Here is a 24,097-nt window from a genome sequence, read left to right as displayed (position 1 = left end):
TTTTGGGATATACCACCTCAAAAGTCCATTTGACATCCTCTGCTGCCTCAAATTGAGTTCCTTCTCAATGTTCTTTGGGTTTGGAGAACAAAAAGGAGTCTAAAGCGTGGTTGGGTAAGCCATTCCTTGATATCCGATCTTGAAGTTGAAGAAGATGCATTATCCTGATGAAGAGTAACTTCTTGGACCAGTTTTCCTGGCCCTTTTCTCACCGATGCAGCTTTCAATTTTCTTAAAACTTCTTCATAGTAAACCCCCTGTGTAAACCCGCCCTGTGTCCTTCAAGAAAATCTATCATGGCTCCTCAGAAGTGAAGAGAATCGTTTCCATAATCTTCTGAGCTGCTTGCTCCACCTTGAATGTAACAGTTCCAACGCACCCTCTTGGAAGTCATGGTTGTGCTTGGACTTTTTATTTTTTAAGACACTCTCAAATGAGACAAGTGTATTTCAGGGGAAAAAAACAAACCGCATCTGCGGTGATGCACAGATCAAAGAGAAGTGATTGACCTTAGAGACGTCACAAAAGGCACTTTGCCTATCTGCTGTCTTGGGGCCTGGAAGGGGGTGGGGGCTGTATGCCGAAGGTCAAGTGTGGCGCAAGCCGTGGGCCTACTCCCAGGAAGCTGCTGATGCTTCTTCTCTCCGGCAAAAACACTTCCTGGGCAACCCAGTCATCGGGACAGGCAGTCAAGGTGGATTTTTTTTTTTTAAGTGACAGGTGACTCCATAGGGTTTTCCTGTGTGTGAGACCGTCAGAAAGACATCTCCGGATCTTGCTTCTGTGATCCTTCAGGGTGTTGAGCAACCAGCCCTTGGGTGAGCAGCTCAGCATTTAGCCACTTGTTCGACCTGGGGACTCTGTGCCTCAATTCTCCTCCCAGCAATCCAGCGATGAGCCTTCTGTGTCTCTTGAACAAGTCATCTATGTTTGGTAGGCCTTTGTTTCCACCCGAGGTCACTGATGACACAGAGGTGCTTGCTCCTCTTCCTGGGATCTTGTGGCAGACATGGCAGAGCCATCTTCACATCATTTCCCATGATGCCCAGAGGCGGCCTGGGAATCCCTATAAAAAACATGTTCTCGGCAGCAATCAGCAGGCATCGTCCACCCATGAGATTAAGTCAATGTGAATGAAATGACCCGACGGCATTCCCTCCCCTTTTAGTTAGGGCCTGGCATTTCTTCTATTACATGGCAGTTCTCAACAGTGAAGTGGTGCAGAGCTTCACAACCTGTCTTTCAAAATAAAATTGAACGGCTGTCCTTTACAAACTCACAGAAGGCGCCCATGGCTCTCAAATGGCCCCCCACCGGACTCAGTAGGTCCCTACTCTGGCTCCAACTGCCCTAGTTTCCCAGCTGTGTCCAGGAGTTTCTCACACAGCTTGCCAGCTTCTTAACAACCTGTATATCTTTTTTTATTATTATTATTCCATGAATCCTGCTTTCATGTGATTGCAATCCCTCTTGACCTCTCATTGCCCAACTCTTGATCCCAAAATCTTTATTGTGGTTTGCTCTGCTCGGCTACTGCCCCATTCTCTATTTCCCACCCCAATTGCCCAGAATAAGGATGTAAGCACTCCACTGGCCCCTGTCTGCCAACTGACCACTGAGTCAGGACCCCCTCTGTTGGTCCAGCCGGTTAAAACTGGAACTACCTACTAGAATAAATACAGGATTGCATAGATCAGGCAAACATTTGAGATGGAAGAACCAATCCTGTCCCTCACAACCATTTGAAAATGATTCGAGAGCCATGCATATATTTTCACAAACAAGTGAAATCACCATTATCTGAAGAATACCCTTTATGATTTTACCTCAGAGTCACATGAATGTACCAACAGATCCACAGCTTTCCCAACCCCTGTCCTGGGCAAATCCCATCAGCACTCTGGCAGGATTTGGCTGGGTTTGGGTCATTCCCTACCAAAGCATTTAGGCAGGGCAGGCTCCATCAGAGCTGGTTGTCAGGCCTGTTCAAGACCAAAAAGGATAATATATGCAAAAGGCTACTATTTCAGCAGAATCCCTCCAAGAGCTTCCTCTGAGGCCGAGATGTGAGGGTAGTCATGCTGGTGCAGAAAACACCAACAGGGTAGTAAGAAGTGAAGGGTAGGCATGCTGGTGCAGGAAACACCAACAGGGTACTAAGAAGTGCTGAGGGAGATGCGGGCAGCAAGTGTGTGACTAATCAAGCTTCCGCAGGAGCTTCCTGCAAAGGGAGGCTCCTGCAGTAACACAGAGCACACGGCAAGAGGACACGCTGCCTAGAGTGAGGACTCTGGAGCGTGGAAGGGACCAATCCCGAGACTCACTGGTTGGGGGAAGTTCCCAGAGATACAATGGGGACTTGGGCAGAATGAGTTCTTAAGATTCAAGAAAGAGGCTTCAGACACAGAAATGAAGACCAGGGAGTTGGAAATCTACCACAGCACCCTAAATAGGGAAAGCTCCAGGGATACAAGAGAGGCACCGTCTACCTGCAAATCAGTAGCACTGCCGTGACTGGGGCCAGGGGTCTGTTTGGTCCAGCACTGCATCTCCACTACCAGAACCAGTGCCCAGCATGAAATATTTGCTGAATAATTCCTGACATGATCGCTGAAGACAAAGCGCGTGCATAAGCAAATGTGAAGAAAGTTGATGGTGCCCGGCTATCAAAAGATATAGCCTCTGGGATTTTAAGACTTGAAGATAAACAAGCAGCCATCTAGTTGAGAAGCAACAAAGTCCACATGGAAGAAACACACCAGCCTGTGTGATCATGAGGTGTCGATATAATCAGGTATTGGGCATCAAAGATCAAAAATTATATCATTGTGAATGAGGGGGAGTGTGGAGTAGAGACCCGAAGCTCATCTGTAGGCAACTGAACATCTCCTTACAGAAGGGTCACAGGAAGGAGATGAGCCAGTCAGCGTGCAGTATAGCACCAATGAAATATACAACTTTCCTCTAGTTCTTTAATGCTTCCTGCCCGCCACTATGATGATCCCAATTCTACTCTACAAATCTGGCTAGACCAGAGGATGTACACTGGTACAGATCAGAGCTGGAAACACAGGGAATCCAGAACAGATAAACCCCTCAGGACCAACAATGAGTGCAGTGATATCAGGAAGGTAAGGTGTAGGTGGGGGAGAAAGAGGGAACCAATCACGATTATCTATATATAACCTTCCACCTAGGGGACAACAGAAAATGGGTGAAGGGAGACATCAGACAGTGTTAGACATGAAAAATAATAATAATTTGTAAATTATGAAGGGTCCATGAGGGAGGGAGGGGGAGGAAGGGAGGAAAATGAGGAGCTGTTACCAAGTGCTCAAGTAGAAAGAAAATGTTTTGAGAATGATGATGGCAACAAATTTCCAAATGTGCTTGACACAATGGATGGATGGATGGATGGTCATAAGAGTTGTATGAACCCCCAATAAAATGATTTAAAAACAAGCAAACAAATATTTCATATTAATAAAATATACTTTTGCTAATAAAAGCTATAATAAATACTGCTTTATACTAAAAAATGAATAACCATCAAAAAAAGAAACCTATGCTGAATAAATATTTGTGGAGTCACTAAATTGACGAACATAGGCTAACTCAGTCAAGCCAGGGACTTGATTCTGATACTTGGTGAGATGTGTGTGCAGGATGAGAACCAAACTCAATGCCATTGAGTCCATTCTAACTCGTGATGGCCCTACAAAGCCTCATCTTCAAAACTTCCCGCCACTCCAAGAGAGAAAAACGGGGCTTTCTACTCCCATCCAGAGCTACAGTCTTGGAAACTCACAGCTGCAGTCTCACCCTGTCCTGTAGGGTTGCTATGAGCAAGTCAGCATCAACTCGATGGCAGTGTGTTTGCTTTGGGTTTTGTTCGTGGCGGAGCTTGTCATTTTGAACTGCTGACCTTGTGTTTAGCAGCCCAGCTCAGCAACCCATTAAGCCATCAGGGCTCCTGGCAAACACACTAAGTGGCTCTTTTCCAAAGGCTTCTGATGGCTCTGACCATTCGGAAATCCATTATCAAACCACGCCACTGTTATCACCTACTTGCTCTGTTCAACTTGCTTGTTCCAATTATCTGTTCAACTGACAAAAGGACAAGCAAATCTGCCTTAAAAGCAAGGATGGCAAGATTCCAGCTCGTATCCTTTGAACACGTTTCCAGAGGGACCAGTCCCTGGAGAAGGACGTCGTGCTTGGTAAAGTAGAAGGGTACCCAGCAAGAGGAAGATCCCTCAACGGGATGGACTGACATGGTGGCTGCAACACGGGGCTCAAAAGCGACAGCAATTGTGAGGACACTGCAGGACCAGGCAGTGTTTTGTTCTGTTGTACAGAGAAACTTTGTGGGTCGGAACCAATTCGGTGGCACCTAACAACAACAACACTATTACTGTTGGAGAAATGGTTGTGGATCCTTCATATGTCTGGCTTTCCTTGTGGGAGTGAAGAACCAACGTGATGAGAGTAGGGTCCGTTGAAGCAGAGAGGGGATCACGCAGGAGCACTGCCTAGTATGAAAAAAAAAAATTCTAAGTTTTTGCACCCCTTTCGCAACACTGGCTAAAGCAAGAAATACACCTCTCTGTGACATTCTTCTGAAATGGTATTTTCATTTGTTTCATTTTGTATTTTCAGGGCTCAATATTCATTTTCATTTGATTTCAACTTCTTAAACCAACACTATGTGGAGGAGAATTATGGTTGACTTCAATCCCCAGGCCTACCTCATCAAAGTTACCCTGAACCCTACTCTTGCCTCAACCCTAGCCCAAGACTTCACACACAGCATAGCTGTACTTGGTGTTACGGGCATTTGAACCCACCAGCTGCTCCTTGGGAGAAATATGAGGCTGTCTACTCCCGTGAGGATGTACAGCCTCTGAAACCCAAAGGGAAGCTCCACTCGATCCTATGTTGTTATTGTCAGGTGCTGTCAAGTTGGTTCGGACCCACAGCAACCCCATCAATGCACAACCAAAGTCCCGAGCCATCCTCACAATTGTTCTTAGGCTTGAGCCCATTGTTGCAGCCAATGTGTCTGTCCATCTCCTGGAGGGCATCCTCTTTTCGCTGCCCCTGTACTTTACCAAGCATGATGTCCTTCTCCAGGGACTGGTCTCTCCTGACAAGAGGTGAAACCAAATCTTGGCATTCTTGCCTCTAAGGAACACCCTGCTATACAAGACAGATGTGTCTGTGCTGTTAGCAGTCCGTGGAACTTCCAGTATTCCTTACCAGCACCACAAATCAAATGCTTCAGTCCTTAGTCAACTTTTCCAACTTTTTCACGTGCTTATGAGGCAGTCGGAAATTCCATGGCTTGGGTCAGGAACACCCTAGTCCTAAAAGTAACATCCTTGTTTTGCAATCCTCTACAGAACTCTTGTGCAGCAGATTTACCTAATGCAGCTCATCTTTCAACTCAAGCAAGACAAAATTCTTCAACCTTTTCTCCACTTTTTTTCATCATGTTACCTATGAGTCCAGTTGTGAGAATGCTGATCTGCTTTCCATTAAGTTGTAATCTGTACCGAAGCCTGTGAGCCTCGTTCTTCATCAGGAAGAGCTTCGATTCCTCCTCACTTTCAGCAAGCATGGTAGTTCATAAGCCTTCCTCCAATCCCGATGCTGCATTCTTCTTCATATGAGCCAGCTTCTCTGGTGATCAGTTCAGCATACAGACTGAATAACTATGGTGAGAAGCTACAACCCTATTGGACACCTTTCCTGATTTTACACCATGCACTCTTACTATAAGGTCACTCTAAGTCAGACTTGACTCGATGGCAGTGCATGTATTTGATGGCAGTGGCTTCGGTTTGGGTTTCTTCTATCAGAAGGGTCACTGCAAGACAGAGATAGGTCAAAGCTATCCTTATGAGCCAGTGGAGCAAAGTGACAGGAACACAACCGAGAAAGGGTAAGTGCTGGTCTGACAGTCCATTTTCCCCTTGATTCTTAGAGATTTACTGACTGGGCAGGAGCAGACGGGAAATGCCCGGGGGCTGGTTCGCCAGAAGGTCACTTTCAGTTTCTCTTTCCTTCTGTCACAAACCAAGTGCTTCCACAAGCAGAGCTAGTGCTCTGTGCACCCCGTGTCTCACACGAAGAGTGCTAGTAAACTCTGCCGGGAGTGCTAGCCAGAGAGAGTTCCGAAATGTCAAGACGCAGGCTGTCATAAGTCAAAGGGAAAGCTATTTCTTTGGGAACGTTTCTCCCGAAGCAGTAAGAAGACAGTCATTTCGCTTTTGCTTCAAGATCTACTTGGCTGGCCCGGGAGTTTACTTTTTAAATGACTGACCCCTAGCGGCCAACGATGGTAACTACTCTGAGAGAGACTGCATTTTGTAAGATTTTTGTAAAATCTAAGAAAATGTTCCAGAAGGTTTCAAGATTGTCCTTCTCTGCCGATTTCATGCTCCAAAAACCAAGGTCACTGCCATCCAGTCGATGGCGACTCCTAGCACCCCTATGGGACAGGCCGGAACGGCCCCTGAGAATGGAGACTGTAACTAAGGGAGTAGAAAGCCCTGTCTTTTCCCCGCGGAGTAGCTGGTGGTTTGGAACTGCTGACCTTGCTGTTACTCGTAACTAGTACACCAACAGGGCTCCTGATCTCCCGCTACAGAGCGGGACACGGAGAACCATAAGAAATGCGCCTGCTTTCAGGTATTAAAGACCCAGAGCAAAAAAATCCTGTCTCTGTGAATGAGGGAGGGCAGAGTGGAGACCCGAAGCCCATCTGGACATTTCCTCACAGAAGGGTCACAAGGAAGGGACCAGGCAGCCAGGGTGCAGCATAGCACCCATGAAACACAACATTCCTCTAGTTCTTTAGTGCTTCCTCCCACCCCCCACCCCCAGCCCACTATCGTGGCCCTAGTTTTACCTTACAAATCTGGCTAGACCGGAGCATGTACGTTCGTACAGATAAGAACTCTCAACACACAGAATCCAGGGCAGCTAAACCCCTCAGGACCAGTAATGAGAGTAGCAATACCATGAGGGTGGGGGAAGGGGGGGACGAAGGGGGAGCAGATCATAATGATCGATGTAGAACTGCCCTGTGAGTTTCAGAGACTCAGTACTCTTTATGGGAGTAGACAGCCCATCTGTTTCCCACAGAAAGATTGGTGCTTTCGAACTGCTGACTTTGTGGTTCCAACAATAACAATAGGAATTTGGCCCATTCTTGATGGCATGTTAAAAGCTGGAGTGGGGGTGAGGTGGAGGATATGGTGGTGGCATACCATGATAGAGCATAGACCGTTCATTATTGTGGTTGATGTTAGGTGCTTTCGAGTTCGTTCCAGCCAATAGTGATCCTGTGTACAACACATCGAAACACCGCCTGGCCCTGCACCATCCTTACCGTTGTTCTAGTTAAGCCCATTGGTTATTATTAGGAAGAATAATGGGAACATTTTGTTGTTGATACGTGCTTTGGACTGATTCCCACTAGAGCGACCCTGTCCTTGTAGAACTGACCCAGACCGTGCCTGATCCTGCGCCATCCTCAATCACCGGGAGGCTCGAGCCCATTCTTCTTCTTCTTTTTTAAAGATTATTTTCCTGGGGGCTCTTAGAGCTCTTATAACAATGCATGCACAATTGATGTCTGGATGGATTGTGATAAGGTTGTATGAGCCCCCAATAAAATGATTTTTTAAATCCATGCATCAGTTGTATCAAGCATATTTGTACATATATTGTCATCGTTATTTTCTAAACATTTAGAAATGAGCCGGAGGTATCAGCTCCTCTTTTTCCCTCCCTTCCCGCCCCACCCTCATGACCCCTTGATAAATTATAAATTATTATTATTTTCATATCTTACACTGATCGCTGTCTCCCTTCCCCCACTGTTTCTGTTGTTTGTCCTCCTGGGGAGGGGGTATGTGACCATCATTGTGTTCAGTTCCCCTTCCTCCCCGCCTCTCCCCACCTTCTCCATACCGCCTTGGTGTCTCTACTCTGATTCCTGTTCCTGGATTCTGTGTGTTGTGAGCGTTGATGTCTGTACCTATGCACATGCTCTGGCCTAGCCTGCAGTGAAAGGCAGCACTGGGCTCATGAGAGTAGGGGTGAGGAAGCCTCAGGGAGTATTGTGTGTTTCATTGGCGCTTTACTGCACCCTGGTTGACTGCTCCCTTCCTTGTGACCCTTTTGTGAGGGGATGTCCCATTCTCTACAGATGGGTTTTGGATCTCTGCTCCACCCCCACCCCTCATTCTCAACAATATGGCTTGTTTGTTTGTTTGCATGCCTAAGACCTTCTGATGCCTGTTACCCGCTCCTGTCAACACCTCATAATCGCACAGGCTGGTATGCTTCTTCCATGTGGACTTGTTGCTCCTCTGCTAAGTGGCCACTTGTTTAACTTCAAGCCTTTAAGACCCTAGATGCTATATCTTTTGATAGCTGGGCACCATCTTCTCCACATTTGCTTATGCACCAATTTTGTTTTCAGCGATTGTGCCAGGAGGGTGAGCATCACAGGATGCCAGCTTGTTAGATCAAAGTGTTCTTGCTTTGAGGGAGGGCTTGAACAGAGGCGCAAAGCCCATCTACTACCTCAGTGCACATAAATATATGTGTACTCTATATTTATGAATTAATGTATTTACATATTACATTACATGTACACATCTATGCTTATCCCTCTATCCATAGCTTTGCTTTCTAGATCTTTCCTCTGTTTCCTTTTACCTTCCTCCTGCCCCACCATCACACTTTCCCTTATTGCACCACTTTAGCAATTCCTCTCAGGTCAGTTTCTATTCCTCTGACACCCCAGAATCTTTACATCTTCCTTGTTGTTGATTTTAATTCCCTAGTTTTTCCCTTGTCCATGGTGTTGTTTCCTCACCACTCCCTTCCTCTGCTTCTTTTCCCCGCCAAGTTCCTCTGGAAGTTTCAGTCCCATTGCTTTCTCCTCGAGCTTGCTTCCCATGCCTATCTTATATAAGTAGGCAAACCAACAATCACAGAAAACAAAGAAAAGATTGAATGAGAAGAGAAACAGAAAGGAAACAAAAAAGATAATAATAACTATCTTAAAAAAAGCATATCACATTGGGCCTCCACTCAAGTACTCCCTCAATGCAAGAACAATTTGCTCTATTAAACTTGTATTCCATGATGCTCACCTTCCTGACACGATCTCAGAAGAAAAATGGGTGCATAAGCAAATGTGGTGAAGAAAGTTGATGGTGCCCAGCTATTAAAAGAGATAGCATCTGGGGTCTTAAAGGCCCGAAAATAAACAAACAGCCATTTAGCTCAAAAGCAATAAAACCCACATGAAAGAAGCATACCAGCCTATGTGATCTTGAGGTGCAGAAGGGATCAGGTATTAAAGAACAAAGAATCATTTCATTGTGAATGAGGGGGAGTGCAGAGTGGGGACCCAAAGCCCATCACTAGACAATTGGACATCCCCTTACAGAAGGGTTTGGGGGAGGAGACGAGCCAGTCAGGGTGTAGGGTGGCAACGAGGAAACATACAACTTTCCTCTGGTTCTTTAATGCTTCCTCCCCCCTACTATCATGATCCCAATTCTACCTTACACATCCGGCTAGACCAGAGGATGTACACTAGTACAGATAGGAACTGGAAACACAGGGAATCCAGGACAGATGAACACTTCAGGACCAGTGGTGAGAGTGGCGATACCGGGAGGGTGGACAGAGGTTGGCTGGATGTATGGATTGTGATGAGAATTGTGCAAATCCCCAATAATTTTTTTTCAAAAACCATGCATAATTCCAGGTCTGTCCACTGACCTTCCTGACTTATCTCCCCCCTGGTGCTGGACAAATTCCGGGAACTGCCCTTCCTAACCTGAAGTCTATTTGGGGGCACCTCAGGGGCTTTGTGTCTATTCTTTGCTCCCGTTGCTGATCTGGGGTCACATCTGATCTGGGGGAACATCTTCCTGGCATCCTGTGCTCCAAATCCTACGGATCTGTGGGTTTCATGGAAGCTCATGACCCCCACTCCCTGCTTCACATCTCTCTCTCTCTCTCTCTCTCTCTCTCTCTCTCTCTCTCTCTCTCTCTCTCTCTCTCGCTTCAGCCATCCCTCCATCCATCCCCCATGTGCTTTGCCCTGCCTCCCATTTTCTTTTTTTAATCGTTTTATTAGGGGCTCATACAACTCTTATCACAATCCATCCATACATCAATTGTGTAAAGCACATCTGTACATTCATTGCCGTCATCATTCTCAAAACATTTGCTCTCCACTTAAGCCCCTGGCATCAGGTCTTTGTTTTTCCCCTCCCTCCCTCATGAACCCTTGATAATTTATAAATTATTATTTCATCATACCTTACACTGTCTGACATCTCCCTTCACCCACTTTTCTGTTGCGTGTCCCCCAGGGAGGAGGTTATATGTAGATCCTTGCAATCAGTTCCCCCTTTCCCACCCACCCTCCCCCTACTCTCCCAGTATCGCCACTCACACCACTGGTCCTGAAGGGATCATCAGTCCTGGACTCCCTCGTGTTTCCAGTTCCTATCTGTACCAGTGTACATCCTCTGGTCTAGCCAGACTTGCAAGGTAGAATTGGGATCATGATAGTTGTGGGGTGGGAGGAGGGAAGCATTTAGGAACTAGAGGAAAGTTGTATGTTTCATCATTGCTATATTGCACCCTGACTGGCTCATCTCTTCCGGAGACCCTTCTGTAAGGGGATGTCCAGTGCTACCTCCTGTTTTCATCACCTTCTTCGAACCCACCCTGTACGCCCCCTGGCAGAACAGTTAGTGAGATTCAGAAAGTCCTCAGAGATGAACCACCCAACGCTCCGTGAAACATCTGTGGATGTCCTAAGCACCCTGGAAGAGCCCGTGCAGCTGACCAGCAAAAATCTCCCCCCAGCTGTGGAGCGGTGACCTCTGGTGTTTGTAAATTGTTCCACCCTGCGCATCGTCTCATCTGTCTTTAACCAGGAGTCCCAGTCCCCGTGAAGTCCTGTCTGGGGAGGAGAGGGTGTTTGTGCTCTAAAACTTGACCTCATTTCTGCCCAGCTCCTCCCCCCTTGGTTGGTTTCTCTTTGTCCTTCTCCTCTAAGCTCTGCTCCCTCTGCACACGAAGAGTGTGTTCATTCCAGGTTAAGAAGTAACCTGTCACTTTAAAGGGAAAAAAGGAAATGCCACCTGGAGTGCCTGTCCTTGGGAACGGGTTGCTAAGGGGGTGTTTCTGCTGGAGAGGAGCCCTGGCTGCCGCTTCCCTGGGAGTGGCCCAGGGCTTGCTGCACACTTGGCCTCCCTGCACCGGATCGGCTTAGAAGATTTCACCAGCTAGACTGATCCCTCTCCTCTCTCCTCTCATCCAGAAAGCAGATAGGCCAAGCGCCTTTTGTGAAGTGTCTAAGGTAAATCGTTCCCGCAGGGCTGGGGCTGCAGCCAAGCCGGGTTTCCTGGTTTGTGTTCCTGGGTGTGGAGCTCAGCCTCTTCCCCAGGGAAGAGGGGGGGAGGGGTGCTTGCTGGCTGGTGGAGTTAATGGATGGTCAGGTTAGAGGGACCCATGCTGACAGTTGATCTTGTGTTTGTTTGTGGAATAAGACTGCCAGGCATGATTGGAACTGCTTTGAATGGAGCTGCTGGCTGGTGCCTGGTTTGCAGGCACCTTACAAGCAGCCCCGAGGCTTCCCGGGCCTTTATGGGAATGTACATGCCATCCTGGGGCAGGCCAGTCCCCAGGAAACACTTGCTGCATGCCAGAGGTTTTCTGGGCCTGGTGGTGGGCTCAGATTGATTGGGTAAATACCAAAAGGGTCACCGACCCCAGGGCTAGGGCTAGAGTTTCATGGACTGCCATGGCAACAGACTGCTCCTCTGCATTGCCAAGCAATGCTAGAAGAAGCTAATCAAAGACTCATGGAGAAAGATTAGGTTACTAGATGTCCACAAAACCGCCTCTACAAGAACGAGGGGGCTTCCTTCACAAGGCTTATGGAAAATTCTTACTATCTCTTCATTCCAGTTTTCCAGGAACATTCAGAAGCCCCTTTTTAAATTCAGGCCCAGAATAAAATCCACATTTATAGATGAGAGATTGATAGGTAGATAAATAGATGATAGATATATAGATACCTAAGTGATAGGTAAATAGTTAAGTGATAGATGATGGATAGGTAGATAGACAGACAAGTAGTTGGTGGGATATAGGTACATAGACAAATGATATGGAGGTAGGTAGGTAGGTAGATGATAGATAGATAGATAGATAGATAGATAGATAGATAGATAGATACAAATAGATGGTGGTAGGTAGATACATAGACAAGTGAAAGATAGACAGATAAAAAATAGACAGACAAGTAGATGGTTGGTAGGTAAGTAGGTACTTAGGCAAATGATAGGTTGTTAGGTAGGTAGATAGACAGAGAGATAGACATCTCTCTTACAACTCATTGAAAGAACCATTCATGCAAACCTAGAATCAACAATGTGCTTAAATTCAGACTATACGAAACCAATTAGATTACTCAGAGGCTCAGAGCTTGTTGGAGAAGACACGCCTATAAACAGATAATAACCGTGCAGTGAGGCCGTGCCCTGAGTGATTTATGAGAAGAGCTACAGTACTTGAGTGCAGCAGGGCTACATCTCAGGAAGGGTTGGGAGGATCGAGTTTATCAAGTGAATGCACTGGTCATGTACACAGCACAGTTCAAACATGCTATTTATATGCACTCTTCCAAGGCAGTATCTATTGCTTCAAGCTGCTTAAATGATTCCATAAAGCTACTTGTCACTAGCCCTATTCTGAGGGGAACTGTGGCCGGGATAACTGACAGAATTGGAAAATGAATTCAGAGAAGATGTGTTGGCAGGAATCCAGGCTCCAGCCCTAACACCATGAGACAGAGCATGCCCATTGCTGCAGACAGAGAGGACATGCTCAGAGCTGCCAGCACAGGAGAAAGTTTCAGAAACATCAAACAGATGCAGGAAAACAGAAAGGGAGCTGCCCTGAGCCTGGCCAGAGATTGGGAGGAAGGGAGAGTGAAGCCAAGAGATTGAAGGTAAGTCAGGGAAAATGATATCGGAGCTCTTTAACATCCCCAAGGAGGCCCTGGGTGGTGTTAACCAAAAGGTTGGAGGTTCAAATCCACCCATGGCACCTCAGAAGAAAGCTATGGCCATCTACTCAATGATCTAGGCCACTGGACACCCTATGAACATCCTTCTCCTCTGTGCACATAACTGAGTCAAAATTACCTCCATGGCAACTAGTTTTACTGTCACCAAGGTCTTCCTCATGACTCACCTTCGGCCCCGAAAACATATCCTTCTCCCCTCTTTCCTTCTGCCTCCCCCCTCTTCCATCATCTTTTCTTAAAGCTTACCAATAGTCGTACATTTATACATCCTATGTTCTGAGCCTTAATGGGTACTTGCAGCTGCTGCTTCTCATGTTGAGTCATGCCACATTCCCAAAGGAAGGTCCCGCAAGCTTTACTCCATCCATCATTAGTATCAACTCCACTCTGAGGAGGAAGCTCTTCCTCGGTAGTATTGTTGAGCGCCTGCCAATCCAAAAGACTCATCTTCCAGCAGTATATTGGACAATGTTCCATGGCTGTGTGTAAGGTTTTCACTGACCAATTTTTTTAAAGCAGATTGTCAGGTTCTTCTTCCTAGTCTATGTGCATCTGGAAGCTCCGATGAGACCTGTCCACCATGGGAGACCCTGCTAGCAATTGAAATAACAGTGTCAGGGCTACCAGCATCACAAGAATATACAGGTCACTGTAGTTCAACAGCCTGCACAGATTCTTAGGCCTTAACCCTTGCAAAATAAGCATCATGCAAGGTAGGAACTGTTATCTCACTTTTACAGGTAAGGAAATCTGTCTTTAAGATTTTCCCAAATATCCTCTAGTGCAGCTGTTCTCAACCTGTGGGTCACGACCCCTTTGGGGTCAAACGACCCATTCACAGGGGTTGCCCAATTCATAACAGTAGCAAAATTAAAGTTATGCAGTAGTAACAAAAATGACTTTATGGTTGAGGGGGGTCACCACATGAGGAACTGTATTAAAGGGTCACGGCATGAGGAAAGTTGAGAACCACTGGTTTAGAGGAACACAGAATCTCATTGGTTGCATCACATTTTTTAGCTGCTCTGTGTTTTGACTGATAGTTGACCACTGGTAGTTGTTTGAGTTCCAAGGGTGATAGTCTAGATGGGGGGTGGGGGAAGTTCTCCAGTCTCTATTAGTCCAGTAAATCTGACTCTTTCAGGAATTTGTGTTTTGTTTTACATTTTTCTCGAAGTCGATCTAGGGCACTCTATGGCACCTCTGATCAGTGCTAGCCGGGCACCATCTAGTGCTTCTGGTCTCAATGTGGGCAAGGTCATGGTGTGTGCAGATGAGTATTCCTATAAACTAATTTCTTCTTTGGGCTTTTGGTTTCCTTCTTCCACTTTTGTTCCAGATGCATGGAGACCCATAGTTGTATACTAGATGGATCTTGTGTTGTCTTTAGCAGCCTTCATGGCTCCCCCTTCCAGGTACCTTTGTTCTTTTTTCTCTGCATCTTACATAATTTATCACTGATTGAATGAAGGTCATGTAAAACATAGCCTCCACTTGCCTGAGATTGGAAGAACTAAATGGTTCCCAACTACCTCTCTGATCAGGGTCACACTAACAGGCCCTGGACAGAAAAGGGTACAAATGTAGGAAAAATTCTTAAATCATTTTTAAAAGACCAGATTTAATGGTTGGTTAGAGACTGGTGGAATTCCTGAGACTGTAACCCTGAGATATCCTTCTAGCCTAGAGCTGAATCAACCCCTGGGATCCCCTTCCAGCCAAATAATATTATTGTTATTAAGTGCCATCAAGTTCATTTGGACCCACAGAGACCCACAAGACCTCTCTGCACTACACAACAGTCCTGAATCATCCTAACAATTGCTCCTATGCCCGAGCCCATTGTTGCAGCTACTGCATCAACCCAACCTGTTGAGGGCCAAACAATAGACAGGCCTAGACATCAGGAAGGGCCATACTCCATATTGCAATCAACCACACAAGATCAAAAGGGTAGCATTTGCCCAAGACCAACACTCAGAAGGTAAGAAGAGGCGACAAGGAAGGACAAATGGAAAAGGGAATACACCGAGGCAGTGGAAGAGTGTCGTCACACTGAGGAGATTGTCATTGATGTCATGAAACAAAATGTGTATAAATTGTTGAGCCCGAATTCCTTACCCAAACTATAATAAAGACTTCAAAAATTTTATGATAATAAAGCCTGCAATAAACCATGGATCCTATTTTAATGTTGCCAATAGGGAGACATTCTAAAGCAGGTGATGTGTTTGTAAGTCAAAATCAACTCTAAGGCAGTGAATTTAGTGGAGGTCTATGCTACCAGAATTTCAAATGCCATCAGTGTCACCCATGGTGGGCAGGTTTCAATACCTATTTCAGATTAAAACAGACCAAGAGAAAGAGCCTATCAATCTACATCTGAAAACCAGCCACTGACACCCATGAGAGTAACATGATTGTGAGGATGGCACAGAACCGGGCAAGATCTCTTTCTGTTGAAGAGAAAGGCCACTGACACTGATACCACCATCAACAAGCCGAGTTGAAGATATCCATCAGGCCGGGGATAGTTGAGTAGTCTGGAATTCTGCAGAGAAGGCAAGGTCCGGGATGTGAATTTGGGGAGCACCAGCATGCCGGCAGTGTCCTAAGACAAGGACAGGATGAGTGCTTCCAGGAGATGCGCACCATCAGAGCTGAACCCCAACATACCCACATGGTGCCAGGAGATGGGAAGAACCCAGTAAGGAGTTGGAGAAGGAGCAACCAGTGGGTAGGAGAAAACCAGGATGCCAAGTGAAGCAAGTGTTTTAAGGAAGGAGGGACCAAGTGCTCTACGCAAAGGGTCCAACAAATTGAAGAATGATGCCTCGTTAGGTGTGGCAATGATAAGGTCATTGGAGATCCCAATAAGAAGAGGAAATGGTGAACCCAAAGAAAATATCGGAGGTGGGGAGGGGGGTGTTTAGAGAAGCTTTCCTGTAAAGGATCAAAAGCTATGGTTAAAAGAGAGAAATGAAGTCAAGGGAGGTCTTTCTTTAAAGGAAGGGACAATTGCAGCGCTTTTTACACGGATGGGAGTGAGACAGTAGAGCAGGAATACATAAGGATCCTGGTCATGGAAGAACTTTCCGGGAGTGAGACAGTAGAGCAGGAATACATAAGGATCCTGGTCATGGAAGAACTTTCCCCAAGGAGGGGAGGGGAGAGAGCTCATGAGTGAGCAGAGGATCTGGCCCAGATCCATGCTGCAGTGGTTCACAGAAGCACAGGGAAGCCAAGAATGAGATGGACAAGTGAGACAGGTGGATGGGCAGGCAAGAGATTTGGAGGCCCTCTCTGGTCTTATCTTTCTACTTGGGGAAATGAGAAACGAGGCCTGGTGGGAGAATGAGGAGGCAAGGGAAGGGCGCGGGTTGGAAGGGACAGGTTATTGTTCTTGTTAGCTGTCGTTGAGTTGATCCATGACTCATGGTCATCCCACCCAGGATGGGACGAAATGCCACCCTGGCCTTGTGACCAGTGGCAGGGGCAGACGGTGGTATTCTTTGGGTTTTCTTTAGGGTTGAGGGTGTCCATACGGTTTTTCTTCTTTTTTTTAGATCATTTTATTCAAACCTCATCCACCTCTTATCACAATCCATACATATATCCTTTGTGTCAAGCACATCTGTACATATGTTGCCCTCATCATTTTCAAAACCTTTTCTTTCACCCTGAGCACTTGGTATCAGTTCCTCATTTTTTTTCCTTCTTCCCCCCTCCCCCTCCCCCATGAAACCTTGATAATTTATATATCTTTCTCATGTCGTACACCCACTGCTGTCTCCCTTCACCCGCTTTTCTGTTGTCCGTCCCCCTGGGAGGAGGTCACATGGAGATCCTTGTAATCGGCTCCCCCTTACTTCCCTTCCCCCTTCCCTTCCCCTCCTAGTATCGCTACTCACATTATTGGTCTTGAAGGGTTTATCTTTCCTGGATTCCCTGTGTTGTGAGCTCTTATCTGTACCAGTGTACATCCTCTGGTCTAGCCAGATTTGTAAGGTAGAATTGGGGTCAGGATAGTGGGGGGGGGGGAGAGCATTAAAGGATTAGAGGAAAGTTGTGTGTTTAGTCGGCACTATACTGCACCCTGACTGGCTCCTTTCTTCCTTGTGGCCCTTCTGACAGGGGATATCCAATCAACTACTGATGGACTTTGGGTCTCCACTCTTCCCTCCCCCTCATTCACATTGATATTATTTTTTTCTGTTTTGTTTTGTTTGGGGTCTTTGAGGCCTGATACCTGATCCCAGCTATACCTCATGATCACACAGGCTGGTGTGCTTCTTCCATGTGGACTCTGTTGCTTTACAGCTAGATGGATGCTTGTTTATCTTTAAGCCTTTAAGACCCCAAGCACTATATCTTTTGATAGTAGGGCACCGTCAGCTTTCTTTGCCACTTTTGCTTATGCACCCATTTGTCTTCAGCGATTGTATCATGGAGGTGATCATGCAATGATATGATTTTTGTTCTTTGATGTCTGATAACTGATCCCTTCGGCACCTTGTGATCACACAGGCTGATGTGCTTCTTCCATGTGGGCTTTGTTGTTTCTGAGCTAGATGGCTGCTTATTTACCTTCAAGCCTTTAAGACCCCACATGCTATATCTTTTGATAGCCAGGCACCATCAGCTTTCTTCACCACATTTGCTTATGCACCCATTTTGTCTTCAGCGATGACAGGTTAGTAGAACAAAATGTTCTTGCATTGAGGAAGTACTTCAGTGGAGGCCCAAGGTCCATGTGCTGCCATAACATTTTATAAATAAGTATATGTACATGGAACTATCACCAATCATTATATATAAATATACTTACATACATACATCCCTGTATTTTGACCTCTATACATGTCCTTTGCCTCCCAGTTCTTTCCTCTATTTCCTTTAACTTTCCCCTTGGCCCACTATCATGCTCAGCCTTTGTTTGGGTTTTGGTAATTCCTCTCAGCTTCGTTGCCCTTGATCATGACCACCACCCCCAGCCCTCCTCGCCCTTTATTTTAGATCACTTGTTCTTCCCTTGTCCCTGGGTTTTTTGGCAACCCCTTTCCTTTTCCCCACCTTCCCATCTTCCGTGTCCCCCTGGAACCATTGTTCCCACTGTTCTCTCCTCTGGATTGTTCATCCCGCCTATATTGTCCAGATAGACATGCAGAGACAATATTGTGCGCAAAAAACAAAGCGAAGCAAAACATAAAAGCAAAAGAAAACAACAACTCAAAAAAAAAACCAGCAAAAAAAGGTACTCAAACAGTTCCAGGTCTGTCCGTTGACCTTTATGAGTGTTTTCCAGTTAAGTCCACTGAGGTGCCACACCCTGGCCCACAAATTGTCAATAGGTTTTTCGATAGCTGGTTTTCATGCATAGATTTCCAGGTCCTTTTTCCTTGCCTTTCTTAGTCTCCCCTGAAATCTGTTCAGCAACTTCCAAGATAGTTCGTGACTCCATCTGAGGCGCATTGACTGGGAATGGAACCCAGGTCTCCTGCAAGGGAGATGAGAATCTTACCACCAGCCACCAGCACTATCCCTGATCAGAGAGGAGGAGCCGAGAGCGGGGATGCAGCCAATGTTATCCAACTCCACGAGTGTCCCATGCTCCCGCTTCTTGTCAAGTAAAGCCAGGCGTATGGGGAGGGAGGTGGGCATCTTGCTCTTGTGGTTGGACTTGTTTCCACCCGTCCTGAGGTCCCCAAGAGCAGATCCCTTGTGAATGGAAAGCCTCCTGAGCTCAAACATTTCACTCGAAATCAAGATTGGCTGCCTATTTAACAAGAGCCAGGAATAAAGATGCCTCGTTGGTTTCAAACTCATCTGACCTCTTTCTCTGTTCTTTGTCCTCAGAGACACATCACCGTAGAAATGAATCCCAAGGAAGAAAAAGTGAAGATTATTACAGAGGTAAGTGTTTGTCTGCGGGGGGTGCTCTGGGATGTGTCTGGTTTATGTTATGTGTGTGCAGGTCATGCATGCAGGTAGCTTAGGATGCTAAGTTACCAACAAGCATGTGCTGCTCCTACTGAGAACAGAGACCACTGTGTGAGGCGTATGGTGAAGATGCAGTGGATGCTGTGGGAACTACAGGGCCTTCTGCTCAACATGAATGTCCTAGAACTGTTTTGTCACCAATGTTGACAAAGCAATTCTTGTTTACCATCGACTCCTGGGTTCAGCTCTGCCTGAAACACACTGGTTTCTAAAGAAACTCAGAAGGAAGGCAATTGTTTAGAATATCATGGATGATTAAACATTTTAACAGTTTTATTGGCATTTCATCCATATGTCATACAATTCAACATTTCAATCATATCAGGAAGAACTGTACAATTGTTACCACAAGCAATTTTAGAACCTTTTCTTCTTCCTTACACTCATTGCTATTCATATAGCTTAAAAAAAATTCTGTCAAACATATACACAAAATGTCTCCAATTCAGTGTCTACGTGTATAATTCAGTACCATTGATTACAATCTCTGCGTTGTAAAAGCATTATTGCTATCCTTTTCCAAATGATTCTACCACCATTAACAATAAACTCAATGCCGCCTAAGCAGAACCCTTCCTCCTTCATTCACGGTAAACATCAGTCAAGTTTTGTTCCTTTTCTTTCTTGTAGTAGTTTTTTATTCACATATCATACACTTCCATAGTTAAATCACGTTTTAAAAGAGCTGTCTATACATCATCACCATCAGTTCTAATGGCTAATAAAAAACCTTCCTATGAACCTATAAAGATAACAAGCAGAGTAAGGGTCCCTGGGGGGTACCGTGAGGGATGGGGAAAGAGGAGCTGATACCAAGGAGTTCAAGAAGGAAGAAAGTGTTTTGAAACTGATTGTGGTAGCAATTGTACAATAATGCTTGATGTGATTGAACTATAGAATGATATATGTATTCACTCCCAATAAAATGGTTTTGAAAAAATAAAATAAAATTATAAATAAGAAAAAAACTTTGGAGCCTATTCAGCCTTATAGAGTCCTAAAATTTCTGACTTATGGGCAAAAAAAATGAAACAAAGCATCTAGCTACAGGGAGCCGAGAGCTGCACTGTAACTCACTGGACTGACGTCCCTGAGAGGGGCAAATAGGGACCATACTTGGAGGTGAGCCACAAGAGGGAACATTCAGCTCCACCCAGAAGTACGCTATCTGCCCCATAAAGATCCCAGAAGAACTAAACACACTGCCATTGAGTGAATTCCGACTCATAGTGACTCCAAATGGGCCTTCAAAAGCTTCGTAAATCTTCCTGAGAGCAGACAGCCTCATTGTTCTCCCTTACAGTGACTGGTGGGTTTGAACCTCCGACCTTTTAGTTAGCAGTCCAATGCTCACCTGAGAGCACCACCAGGGCTGGTAAAGATTGTAGCTAAGAGACCCCGTGGGGGCAATTTTACTCCATTGAAGGGCATGGCTTTGATTTGAGATGGGCTCAACCACACCCATCGTCCACAAAACACCCAAGTGTCCATATCTTGGTCTCCTGTGATGTGGTCTGTCTTTGTAATCAGACCATCTGTCCAGAGAGAGTCGCACATTCTTCCATCCCCTACATTAAATCAAGCCTCCAATGTGCCATAGTTTACATTCACCTCGGTGTTCCCAGGACCAGCGACACAGGAAGGGTCCCGACACTCAACACTCGTTTTGAGCATGAACTAAAACCTGGGGTGACGAAACTCTGACGTCATCTTGGTTAAGCTGTCTCCAGGATGGGTGGCTCCAGGATGAGAGGAAGATAGGGCACCTATGTCTGTAAAGTCTGGGAAACCCTTTGCCATGGAGTTGATTTCAATGCACAGCGACCCTGCCTTGTGCTCGAGGGTCACTGTGAGTCAAAACAGACTCTATGGCAGTGGATTTCTATCGTTTAAACCCCTGAACTCATACTGAGCCTCAGTGGAGGAAAGATCAGGGACAAGTTGATGAGGGTAATTTCAGTATTATGAAAATCAGCCCGCTCTTTCTCCCGTGATTCACAAACAAACTCACTGCTATCAAGGTGATGTTGACTCATTGGTGACCCATAAAGGGTAGAAATAAATACCCCTGTGAGTTTCTGAGACTAAAACTACTTACAGGAACAGAAAGCCCCGTCTTTCTCCCATGGAGCGCCTGGTGGTACGTGAACTGCTGACCTTCTGGTTCGTTGTAGCCCAATGTGCAACCACTACCCCCACCAGGGCTCCTTTCCGAATTCCTCCTGCCAAGTGCCAACTCTTTCTTTTGTGCGTTTCCCCAAAGGAGCTCCTAGACCAAGAGGAGCATGCCCCCGAGGAAAGAAAGAAGAAGAGACCCAAGGGCCAAAGGCAGAAAAGAAAGCAGCAGGTAAGGCCTGGCAAAAAGCGCATCCCGGCTCCTCACCACCTGCCTGCACCCACCTGCACATACACACCGGAGGTGCAGGTGGTTGGTCCGCAGTCTGGTTTGGGAGCTTACAGATCGTCCTCAGGAGATCTTGGATGGTGCCAAAGATTACCAATCGGATGCTGAGTGAAAGGTTAGAGTTTGGAGTGAACCTAAATGCACCTCCGAAGAAAGGCCTGGTGCTCGACTTTGGGAAACCCAGCCATGGGCAGGCTTAGGGAGCACCGCCCAGATCCTCTGTGAGGCTGGTGGTAGATGATGCTGGCAGCAAGGTCCGGAGTTGTCACCAGCACATCTGGAAATGACTGGAGGGTTTCCTGGCTTGTCACTGCCGCCGTAACTAAGCCTGGCAGTAGATGGCAGTGCAGGACTGACTACACATCCTGGGCATCCCTTAGTTCTCCAACTCCAGTCAAAATTCCCGGGCTCTAGTCTGCAACACTTCCTCCCCACCTCTCCGCGGAGTGGCCCGGGCAGCATCCCATCCCGTGCAAGGTAAACCTTCGTGCAGGTGGATGCGTTCGTGGGTCAGGAGCTGTTCTGTTCTGAGAAGGGAGGCAGGGAAGACAGGGGTGGGCGCTGGGAGCAATCCTAATGCCAGGAGGAGAGGAAAGGGGAAGGGAGGGCGCGCCATCTTGAGCCTGCAGACACGTGATAGGGCGGTGGGGAAGGGACCTGAGAGAACGCTCCCTTGGTGTAAGTAAGCTCTTTTCCCAACACTGGCTGGTATGGAGGCAGTGGAATGAGCAGGAGGGATGCTGGGTATAGGTGCCACGTGGCCAGGGCAGGACCCAGGGGCAGGGAAGTGCTCCGCGGACTGGGTGGCCAGTGCGGAGGGTTGAGCCAAAGCACTAGCTCCGCTTCCTTCAGGATAAGCAGCGGTCTGGGCTGACAGGCCGGCACTGATAGAGAGGGCCAAGTGCGGGAGTCTATCCTGACCCATGAAGTGGGGGAATTGGTGAGGGTGGGTGTGGAGCTCAGGCTGAACAGGAGAAAGGGCAGAGATGGAGAAGAGAATGCGCTCAGACGCTCAGCATCCAAGAGCGTTTCTTGGCCATCTTCCCAGCACACAAAACTTGATTGCACATTGGAAAGCATCTTTGTTCAGTGCTTAGTTACACCCAGAGCAGGGTTTCTTAAGGCCTGGCAACAATTCAGTCACCTGGAGTATTTTCTTTTCAAGAAGATGCCCCCAGAGCACCCTACCCCAGACTAGTTATTTACCGTGGTTTTCACAACTCATGCCTTCTCTGTGCAAAAATCTGCCCAGTCGGAATCTCTGTGTCCTGCAAGACGCCTGATTCAGAGAAGCATCCCAGTCCTTGGAAGGTTTTTATTGCCCTTTTGTAGCGTAGGGCTTCTTGAACTTTTCCCACGGAGACCCCTTTTAGCTGAAGAGATTTGTAGCGCAGGGACTCACTTCCAGCAACATCGCAGATGCCCGACGCTTTGGGATTTTGAGTTAATTTGGGGGTGCTATGAGTTCAGAAAACCTTTACTGTGGCCAGATTTTTTAGACGCCCACATTCCCTTAAAGCCTTGCTTTCAGAAGCTTTGTTGTAGAGGAGAAACTGATCGCCAACGAAGTTCAGCCACTTGCTGCAAACGCCCTAGTGCATCGGCACTGGGAGGCATGCCTGCTGCCATTCATGAGGTTTACCTGCCTCCTTCATGTTGGATTGTTAACTGCAATGCCATGGGTTTGGATGCAGCTGACAGATCCTCGGGAGAAAGACCAGGCTGTCTGCTCCTATAAAGATTCCACTAGGATGCTCCTAAGGCACAAATGGTGAGACTTTGACTCACGTTCTTTGGACATGCTGTCAGGAGAGACCAGTCCCTGGAGAAGGACATCCTGCTTGGTATGGTAGTGGGGCATTAAACAAGAAGAGCAAGACCCTGGAGGAGATGGATTGACGCAGTGGCTGCCACCATGGGCTCGGGCATAAGAACAATTGGCAGGGTGGCGTAGGCCCAGCGCTCTCTCCTTTTGTTATCCCAGGGGTCACTGTGAGTCAGAGCTGTCTGAGCTGGACTCATCCCGAGGGCAGGGGGGCTGTTTTTCGGTTTTGCCTGGCCCCCAGCACTCCACTGAAAACACAGTGGCCATTGAGTGGGTTCCAATAGCTGCTTGTTAGTTTGTTGTGCTTTGGTTTCACAGAAGTAGATCGCCATGCCTTTCTTCTGAGGCACATCAGTTCATTGCTGAGTGGATTAACGCTTTTCCACCACTCACGGCCTTCTCTGCCAGCACAGGCAGATAGGCCTTCCTCTGAGGGCTTGGGGAAGTGACCAGAAGCTGCTCCTGGGGGTGCTGTGCCCCGAATTATTCAGGGACATGATAGGGAGTGTTTGCAAACTATTGGGAGTTTGGGACTCACTGATTGATTGTGAACATGCTACTTGCTGGTCCTGACACCCCCCCGACCTATCTGCAGAGCGCTACACTTTTGACACAGGGAAAGTGAAGATACCTGTGTTCTGTTTGGGATTCCGTGGGTCCTTGATATCTTGAGGAAGCTCCAAGACACACACAGGCTTAGGGTCCCTTCCCCGGGACATGGGCCATG

General features: G+C 46.8%; 1 protein-coding gene across 2 annotated transcripts in view; it reads left to right on the top strand.

Annotated features, from left to right (window-relative positions):
* The first annotated feature begins 11,084 nt into the window (after nt 1-11,084).
* Nucleotides 11,085-24,097, top strand: part of CC2D2A (coiled-coil and C2 domain containing 2A) — a 132,345-nt gene continuing 119,332 nt past the window's right edge. Inside the window, exons 1-3 of one of the 2 annotated variants that reach the window (XM_075544514.1) lie at nt 11,085-11,407; nt 18,998-19,054; nt 21,405-21,488. In XM_075544514.1, the coding sequence (XP_075400629.1) occupies nt 19,016-19,054; nt 21,405-21,488 (123 nt within the window). In that variant the 5' untranslated portion in view covers nt 11,085-11,407; nt 18,998-19,015. Of the gene's footprint in view, nt 11,408-18,997; nt 19,055-21,404; nt 21,489-21,920; nt 22,023-24,097 lie in introns of those variants that run through there. The other variant, XM_075544515.1, reaches the window with a different exon arrangement.

The sequence above is a fragment of the Tenrec ecaudatus genome, chromosome 3 (genome assembly GCF_050624435.1).
Source record: "Tenrec ecaudatus isolate mTenEca1 chromosome 3, mTenEca1.hap1, whole genome shotgun sequence".
In the NCBI taxonomy this organism is placed as follows: Eukaryota; Metazoa; Chordata; class Mammalia; order Afrosoricida; family Tenrecidae; genus Tenrec; species Tenrec ecaudatus.
The sequence above is the reverse complement of the archived record's forward strand: the minus strand, read 5'-3'. Positions and strand labels throughout refer to the sequence as shown.